At 42.9% G+C, this 9,987-nt stretch overlaps 1 protein-coding gene across 1 annotated transcript; it reads right to left on the minus strand.

Annotated features, from left to right (window-relative positions):
* Positions 1-1,192: 1,192 nt before the first annotated feature.
* GPR151 (G protein-coupled receptor 151) lies at positions 1,193-4,503 on the minus strand. Its single transcript, XM_083427044.1, has one exon. It carries the CDS (start codon positions 4,323-4,325, stop codon positions 3,090-3,092), a length of 1,236 nt encoding a protein of 411 aa, XP_083283170.1. The 5' UTR covers positions 4,326-4,503; the 3' UTR covers positions 1,193-3,089.
* Between the last annotated feature and the right edge of the window lie 5,484 nt (positions 4,504-9,987).

Here is a 9,987-nt window from a genome sequence, read left to right on the forward strand (position 1 = left end):
CCCCAAAGTTTGGTGATTTGAACGCCCAACAAATGCTGTAGAGAACATGTCTCTAAAGCTTACCTTAAAACAAAAATGGCAGGGTGGTTTGAGAAAAAGGTAAAGCACCAAGAGAAATGGGGAAGCTCTTGTGATTGACAGGTCTAGCTTGAAATCAGAGGGAATGATTACTGTCCAGCTAGATTTGACTGTCCAATTCCAGTGCTTTGGGGGGAGGGGTGTGGGAGTAAATAGCCTTAGTGCTGAATAAGATACTAACAGCATCTATATTTTGTTGAATTTCAAGGTAAAAATAAAGTATAGCTTTTATTTCTTAAGTACCACAGAGCACTTTAGCCGCAAATGCTTCTTTTAAAAATGCATAATAAGTATGTGCACATTTCCTCACTAATGAAAGTAAAGCAAGTTCTGCAGGGCTGTTTTCTCTTTAGAGTTGCCGGATCATTTATGATACTTGCCATGAATGGAAAATTATGGTGTTGTCATAGGTTGTATATGCATTTACAAACACCCCCACCCCCTATTGCTTGCAGACCATTTCAATGAAAGAACTCGGATCAACATATGACTGGTGGAATATTTCTCCTGTATAATTCCAGAGACATCCTACAGATGCAACGTATTATACTAGTATTGCTTTTCAGTTTTGTAGTACATTTTAATTTTGTGTCTATTTCTACGGTGCTGGTAAGGTACGCAATATAAGCCATGTCTTTGGTAAAGACTTGTCTTTATAAACTTGTCTGCTGAGGAGGTTTGTGGTTGCATCAAATATACCGTATTTTTCGCTCTATAAGACGCACCAGACCACAAGACGCTCCTAGTTTTGGGAGGAGGAAAACAAGAAAAAAAATATTCTGAATCTCAGAAGCCAGAACAGCAAGAGGGATCGCTGCACAGTGAAAGCAGCGATCCCTCTTGCTGTTCTGGCTTCTGGGATAGCTGTGCAGCCTGCATTCACTCCATAAGATGCACACACATTTCCCCTTACTTTTTAGGAGGGAAAAAGTTAGTCTTATAGAGCATAAAATACTGTAGTTTACTACCTGAATAAGGTGAGCCTGGTGCAGCAGGAGCAATCTGCACACCCACGTCTTATTGCACAAACAGTAGCCAATGCAGTTGCAATCACACTAAGCGTACTGATGAAAGATACAATGCTCTGTACACAACCAAGTGAAAATACATGCACTTACGGATACCCAAATGACTTGGAAGTTTATTGAAACTGACATGTTTAACCACACATAATCTAAGTAGTTGATTGGGTCGGCATTTTTTTTACAAGCAAAAATACAGTAGCACGTGATCCAAGAGCTGCATCTCAGGATATTTTGCAATGTCACAGAAGCACAACTCATATTTGGCAAAATGCAGTGTTGCTGTTCCAGATTTTGATCCAGTGGAATAATCTGCTAATGTAAAAAGGGGAGGTGATTTCTACCACTTCCCACTCAGCCTGCTTTGCCACCTAACACTTTTCTGGAGAATCTGCCAACTTCCTGAACAGACTTGCAGGAGGACGCAGGAGGAAAGGGTGAAAATTATTTTTCGTTGTATGGTAAAAGACCCTCTCCACTGGATCAACATTTGTTCTGCAAGCAGAAAAGGCAGCACTGGATTTCATCCACAATATACATTGTTACTCCCCAATGTCCTCAGTTCTATTAATGCAGCCTAAGGCAAACACATTGAATCTCACAGTGTAGTAGCCACTAGAGGTAACAGAAATGTCTTTGGCCAGCCCTGTTAACAGTTCTATGCATTTAAAATGTTCCCAGGAACAGTTGTTGTGTCCCTGTTCGTTTCAGAGGGATGTGTACCAATTAAAATGTCATCAATACATCGGAATCGAATAGCTGCAAGATCTGAACTGTAACTTTAATCCCCTGAACTTTTTATGTATGTATGTACAGTTCCACCTTTAAGCACTCAGAAAATCTATAAGGATGAATAGCACTTACGTTTTAAAAGCTAGTTTGCTGGAGTCAGTTTTTCCTTTCATATACAAATGTGCTTCAGCAGTTGTGAACAGTATTGCTATGTGATGGATAATGCATGTTGCCTTGCACTGAAATAAGACTAATCCTGTCCTACATATACAAAAGTTGTATTTCCAGAACTGTGGATATGAGCCACACCTGATGATAGAACTCAATCAGTAACTCACTTGCTCTTTTCAAAAACAGTATTTTAAATGAGAGTGAGTGAGTCCTCATATGAAGATGAAACATGCAACTGTATCTACAATTGAGAGATAAAGTAATATATAAATGATGTAGCTTTGGAAAAAAAATATATACCGGTTGCATAATAAGGTCCTGGTGCATTTGATGTAAGTGGCTCTTGTTCAAAACTTGCCTTGCTGCCAAATACAAATGTTATATTAATTGCTAAATGACTATACAGTGGAATGGAAGATTTCTACACACCTGGTTTGGAACACTATACTTATACTATAAAGCTAATTTCTGTTATTCGTGTGAAGTGGCAAGCCCATTAAGAAGGCTGATCGGTTAGCAGAAAAACATGAGCCACATTTTCTTTGAGCATGTTTAATACATATTAAGTGTAATAATGAGAGAACCTGTCATGCATACTGCTTCATTAGTTAAAACCAAATTACACCTTTTGCTCTGCCCTTCTTTTTGAATTGGTCAAAACCTGTTCAAAGCCATAATTGTTCACCCCAAAGCGTGCCTACAAAACCTATATACAGAGTATGTATTATAAATAAGCACAAAGCCCTTCTGTTTTATAGTCATCTCATGCAATTTCAGCTCACTTCTTGATGCAAAACTACTTTGCAAATGTAACCAAATTACTATTTTTTCCTTCCTGAAATTTTAACTTAAATCACCATCTGAAAGTACAAGACATGCATTTTAAGTAAAATGAGAAATAAAAATCTCAAAGCAGAATAACTGGAATAATTAACTGACAGTTGCATTTGTTCATTACATTAATTCTGAAGACGTCGATAAGTCCCAAGCACACATGCAAAGGTGTAAAACTAAAGTAGTATACCCAGTTCAGCATTACTCCAAGTAAGCAACAAAATTATGATTATATATATCAGCTTTCTATCTTCAGTTCTGTTGATCACAACCGACTGTCTCTTGCCCTTCATGTTCCCAAGGAATAGGGTCATTGTCTTGAGCATCAGGGACTGCTTCCCTGTCGTGCCAGAATTGTTCAACATCTGGCAAAATGGGCATCTCCTTCTTGATTTCCATGCTTTCTGAGGTTTGAGGGATGGAGGGGGGCTCTTTTTCTTCATCAGGAGTCACTACCTCTGGAGAAGGAACAGAATCTGGGGCTTCCTCCGTGTTGTCAACCACTGTTTCCTCCTGATCTTCTGGGGCAGGGAGAGGTTTCTTCAGCGTAAGCCTTTTCCACAAGCCTTTGAAACCCTCCCTGAACTCTTCTGACATCAGTACAAAGATGAGAGGGTTGGCCGAAGAGATGGCAAACATCAGGACCTGGGTAGTGGCCATGAATCCTTGTGGGGGAGCAGGCCCACCCTTCTTCAGGTGCCAGACCCACAGCCAAGATATCCAGTCAGGAAGCCACATCAAGGCAGAGGTGACAGTAACACTCAGAAGCATCATAGTCAGGCACCTGGATCTGATCTGGTTCCTCAGGTTCTGAGTCTTGGTCCCCCTCCGCTGGCATCTGCCATAAGCTCTCCAGAAATAAAAGAAAGCAAAAGTGAGGGGGGTGCAAAAGACCAGCAGGGGATAAAGCTTGACAAAGGCTGACATAAACTCGTGAGCGTGGGCTGGAATGATCACGATGCACAAAGCAGAGCCTACCTCTGGCTCCCAGAGGCTGCTGAAGAACCACAAAGGCAGCGGGATTCCCAAGGCCAGCAGCCAAATCGCCAGCAGCACAACGCAGATGGTGTGCCATTTGATGCTCACCTGCTTAGCCGGGTTATTTGCATACATGAAGCAAGTCTTGGCAACCACAGCGATGGTCAAGCTCTTGGCTGTCATGCAAGCATGTCGGAACCAGTCGGAGGTTTTGCAAAGAAACCACCCCAGGTACCAGGCTCCTCTGGAGTAAGCCGCTGCCCTGAAGGGCACAACAAAGAGGACGAGGAGCAGGTCTGCCAGGCTGAGGTTGAGGATCAAGGAGTGGATCATGGACGGCTTCCCTTTCTTGGAGTTGTACAGTAGGATCCCAATGACACACACATTCCCTGCAAAGCCAGCCAGGCAGATCACCCCCAAGAAGGCTGGGATCACCACCTTCCACTCCTTGGAATCCTGGGGCTCATAGCCTCCTGCATAATGGATTGGTAAAGCCAGGGAATTGTTCATGGTGCTGAAGGCAGATTCTGTCCACCAAAGCCTCTGTTATTGTTGATGATGCACGCCAATGGGAGGTAAATCCTCCTTGCGCCGTTCTGTCTCCTTTAAGCCCTCTGTGGGTGAGGAAAATCTACCATTCTGTAAGTAATACAAAACCTCTGCGAAAAGCCTTGATACAGTACATGTGGTTCTAGCCAGACCCTCTCATTGCTATATACCTGCGACGGCTTTGATTGACAGTCCCCCGGTGGGAGCACGTAGCCTGCTGCTTATTAGCAAGTCTAATAACCTGTGTAGCAGCCCCATGGAGTAATTAAAGTGATTCTTCCCTAAATGATGTAAAACTCAAAAATGCTGTGCCCGATTCCTTTTATTACTATTATTATTATTTTTACAAACGATAATGTGCAGCTAATCTCTGGACATTTATTAGCGTAAACAGCAGGACTGAATGGTTTTCTGATTTCGATGCTAATTTGAACTTGGGCCATTGGCTAAAATAATTCTGCAACCATGCCAAAAATATGTAGAACTCAAAAAGCTCCACTCCAGGTGCTACAGGTGCAAGCTTCATAGAAAATTGCCTTTGCAGTTCTGGGAGTTAATGACAGGATGGTGTCACTGCACAGACTCTCTCAATGCTTTGATAAACATTTGACGTGGGTATATTCCATGCTCTTTTACTGGGTTTTTTTTAAAATAAAAAACTTACCTTTATATTATTTTAAGGAGAAGGGGAAAAAAGAGATTTATTTATTAATTTATTTTTTTAAAGAAAGGGGGGGAGGGAATTGGGATTTAAAAAGTAAAAATATGAGTAAAAAGTGGCTGCAGCAGCAGTGCCCCCCCCTAAAAAGGAAAATATTTAAAAATGGGGGGGGGACGTGTTTTGTTTTTGTTTTGTTTTTTAAATTGGAAAAAATGAAAAATACTGGGGGTGGGGAACCTAACAAATAAAAATAGGGTTTTTTAGATGGTGTTAAGCTGCGTTCTCTTTTCTTGCGGGGAGTCCTCTGTTGTTCTGTTTCCCTCGGGGTCCCAGCCTGCTCTAGGCACATTAGCCTCTGTGGAGGTAGGCTTAGGTTGGGCCTGGGCTTGACTGCGTGGTTTTTCTTCTCCCTTTGTGTCATCGGCAGCAGCAGCAGCGAGGACAGTAAGCTGGGGAGGCTGGGGCTCCTTTCTCCTTTTTTCTTCTTTTTCTGCTGGCTCCTTAGGCCTCCAGGCCCCAGAGCTCCACCGGCTGATGGGCGGGTGTTCTCAGCCCTGGCTCAATGAGGATGGCTAAGGGAGTGTTTGGCGGCTCCCCCGGTTGACCTGCTGGGTGCCCCCAGTTCGACCCGGTGACGGCGTTAGCGGCAGCAATCCTGGTGGCCCGGGAGCCTGCCAGGCAGCGCAGTTAATGCTGGCTGCCTTCAGGAATTCTGCTGTGCCATGGCCCGCGCCATATTGCCTCCATTTATATTATTTTAGATCATTTCACAGGATACTGATTTTTCTCGCTCTGCATCTTATCCTCACAACGACCTGATGAGGCAGATTCAGCTGAGAAACAGTGCCTGGTGCACAGTCATCCAGTGAGTTTCATGGCTGAGTTGGCATTTGAACCCTGGTCTCTCCAGAGCCAAGTCACACACACTAACCACCACACTTTGCTAAGAATCAACATTCTACTAAAGTTCAACAGAAATTTATCCTCCCATAATTTAAGACCCGGACGCGGGTGGCACTGTGGGTTAAACCATAGAGCCTAGGACTTGCCAATCAGAAGGTTGGCGGTTGAAATCCCCGTGACGGGGTGAGCTCCCTTTGTTCAGTCCCTGCTCCTGCCAACCTAGCAGTTGGAAAGCACGTCAAAGTGCAAGTAGATAAATAGGTACTGCTCCAGTGGGAAGGTAAACAGCGTTTCCGTGTGCTGCTCTGGTTCGCCAGAAGCGGCTTAGTCATGCTGGCCACATGACCTGGAAGCTTCTATGCTGGCTCCCTGGCCAATAAAGCGAGATGAGCGCTGCAATCCCAGAGTCAGCCATGACTGGACCTAATGGTCAGGGGTCCCTTTACCCTTTACCTTTAATTTAAGAGCATTATATCTAGGCCTGTCTTCTGGGGAAGTTGAAAGCAAGTCCTTGCCTCTTCTATGTGACAGACCTTCTCCTATTTGGAGAGTCCCATCTCACTTTTCTTTCCTCCTGGCTGAACATGCCCATTTCCTTCAACTTTTCATCATAGGACTTGTTTTCCATACTGCTGATCACCTTTACTGCCCTCTTTGGAACCTGTTCCAGTTAGTTTATATACTTCTTAAAGTGTGGCATCCAAAACTATAGGTACAGGATGCCAACAAGTTAGTAGGATGTACTTTTTACCATTTAATGATCAATGAGGGTTAATGGGCCTTTGTATTTGATGCTACATCACTGTCCACAAATTTAGTGTCGGATATCCTAGAAATTATGATGGTTGAAAACCAAAACCTCAAATACTTGTCCTGTGTGGAGAACAAAGCCCAGTTGCTGCTGCTGCTATATTTGCCCTATTTAATATTCTCAAGCCAGTTCAATCTTACTAAAAGCTTACATTTGGTATCATGTAGAAAAACAAATGGGTAGAAAATGAAATGGACATGTGCGTAGCCATTATTTTAATAAGGCTGACCATGTTGCACTGCTTTTCCCACCTGTGCGGGTAAGCAGGAAGGAAAAGATTATTCTTTTTGCTTTCTGATCCAAGGAAGACAGTGAAGTGGGTTGTCTGCTTATTATTCACTCACTGTTCCCCAGCTGGTATTACAAATGGGCCACTTTTTAAAGTGACAAGGAGCATTATTCTCATTGCAGCACATTAGTGCATATATAATTCATTTCCTCTTAGAAAGCCTCAGCAGCACTACCTCCTGCTCATTTTTTCTGTGCCATAGTTTGCCTGATACTAAAGATGTGTAGGTGGTAGGAGTATCAGTGAGCTTGTGAGAACATGAATCATATTCCCAGGTGTCAACCTGGCTTGCTGATTTGTTGATTTAGCTACTTTCTTCAAGAATGGTGCCAATGTGTTTATTCCTATTTCTCTCCTGCCACCAAAAACAAACACACCGCTCTGATTGCAGATGGTAGGTTTCTTTGTTTTTACAGTGAATGGTTTTTTTATGAGTAGCTACCACCTCCGTTTGAGCCTAGCCATTTCCCCTTCCTACTTCTCTCTCCACACCTTCCCTCAATCTGCTTAGGAGGCTTGAGAGAATCCCCCAAAACAGATTGACAGATGTCGTCCCACTCCCACTGACTTCCTTGGTTACATCACAACAATGGAAACTTACTTCTCCAAACGCACAAGCTGAAAACCACACAAAATACAATGAAATACTCTGCAGCAATATCCTCCTACAGGTATAACCACCAGCATGGATCCACTCACAAGTAATACTCTGCTGTGGTCCCCAGTATTTGCCCCAAACATGCTGTGTGGTAGTGCTGGGCCTGACCTAGTCTGCTGCAGACTTGGCCTGCCTTCCTCAGGCTTAGCAATGCAATCATTATGGAATACTCCCATGAGGATTTGTGTCTATTTTGAAAGCTTCCATCTGTCAGGGCTAAATGCATCTGATACCAAAGGCTATTGCAATGCCATCTGAGCAAAAGAAGAGCAGGGGACAGCTTCCACCTGCAAATATTAAACTACCTCAGCACATGTAATATTTGAAGCATCAGTACTTTTCTTAACTGGCATGGCTGATCATGCAACTACATTGTTAGCCAAAATAGTGTCTGCCTGACATATGCAGTGTGCAGTTTGTTGGGTTGACAGCTGGGTATTGCTGTTTTTCACATTGGCAGCCTGTGTTCCAGTCTCTGTTCATCCTTATGAGACGTTGGTGGCCTTTGCCATATCACTGGCTCCAGCCACATACAGCAAGTATACTCATTCGCATTGACAGCTACATCCAGACAATTCAATGGGACCTGAATGAACACTGTCTATCTGTGTCCATAGAAAATCTCTGTATGCAACTGCATGTTTCCTTGAGCCAACCTCCCTTGCTGCATCCAACTCCTGGATTTGCTTATCTGTAAAATGGAAGCAATGGCGACCTAACTCATGGGCTACATGCAGTGCTTTTTTAAAATAAAAAAATGTTTAGGGGTACAGTGGTACCTCAGGTTACAGACGCTTCAGGTTACAGACTGCTAACCCAGAAATAGTACCTCAGGTTAAGAACTTTGCTTCAGGATAAGAACAGAAATCGCGTGATGGCGGCAGCAAGAGCCCCCTTAGCTAAAGTGGTACCTCAGGTTAAGGACAGTTTCAGGTTAAGAACAGACCTCCAGAAAGAATTAAGTTCTTAACGCGAGGTACCACTGTACTCTCATTTTGACTCAAGAAAATCACCATTTTATAGTTCAAATCGAGAAAAATAAATACAGTAAATGGACAAAAGTACTAAGAACATGCATTACCTCATATTACACAGCTGACAGCTCACAGTAACTTCCACAATGAGGCCAAACTTTCATCAGTAAAACACCACACATCCACATTCCACACTACTTCACACACTAAAAGCTCGCTTCCATCTGAGACTCAGGAAACACCAGGAAAGGAAATTAAGCCGCCATCAGAGGTGGTAACAACAAAACCGACCAATCACCGTGCTAGATTCCAACTCCTGGCTTCAAGCATTAAACACTCGCTTTCATCTGAGACTCCGGAAACACTGTGACAGGAAATGAGGCCACCATTGGGGGTAGCAATGGAACTGACGATTCACCATGCTAGAGAAGAAACTAATTTTTAAAAGTTTCTTCTCCCGTTAGATTCACAAAATGTTTAGGGGTACACGTACCCCTGCATCCCCCTAGAAAAAAAAACACTGGCTACATGTAAGGATTAATAAAAGACAAGGAAATGGTTTCCACCACTTGTGACCTGGATACAGGAAGGACCAACTTCTCCCACATAACCCTGCTTGTATGCTGAGATTATATTTGGACGGTAGCAGATGGTATGGTGGCCTTACAGTAAGGTACAGGATGACCAAGGCAGCATGGAAGATGCCCACACAATTGTATGTATTTTTGTGGAAGTAACACCTGGGAGCTGACAACTTTACATAACCAAATTAGCAAGGTGAGGATAATTTATATTGAGTAGAAGCATCAGTGCAGAGTGTGGTTTGCTTTGAAGTCACCCCCGCCACCTCTTTTTAGTTTAGTTTGAGTCCTTGGATAAGTGTCTGTCTGGCTCACTACCCATTTACTGTGCTTGCAGTAAATGGATTTTGGGTCTGAATTTTGGGCTGGACACGCAGTTTTAGTTATCATACATGACCACTTCAGTTACAAGTAGGTAGCCGTGTTGGTCTGCTGTAGTCTAAACAAAATTTAAAAATGCACATGAAAGCTCATACCAATAACAAACTTAGTTGGTCTCTAAAGTGCTACTGGAAGGAATTTTTTAATTTTGTTATTACCATTTCAGGACATACTGAACTCTCCTTGAGTCTACTCAGTCAGCCTTGCTTTGACAGTTTTGCTTACATGAACAGAAGGCACTCTAGGTCTTTGTGAAGAAAAAAATTAAAATTTTGTGGCTAACAATTATATTGGGGTTTTTTGTGGGTCTTACATGCAAAATCCACTAGATGGCACAGCTTTGTCATAGATTTGATGCAAAGTGG

The sequence above is a fragment of the Podarcis tiliguerta genome (genome assembly GCF_965153285.1).
Source record: "Podarcis tiliguerta genome assembly, chromosome: 2".
Lineage (NCBI taxonomy): Eukaryota > Metazoa > Chordata > Lepidosauria > Squamata > Lacertidae > Podarcis > Podarcis tiliguerta.

Bases quoted from the DNA above. Each gene is read 5' to 3' on its own strand.
- GPR151 (XM_083427044.1), bottom strand. From the start codon at position 4,325: ATGAACAATTCCCTGGCTTTACCAATCCATTATGCAGGAGGCTATGAG.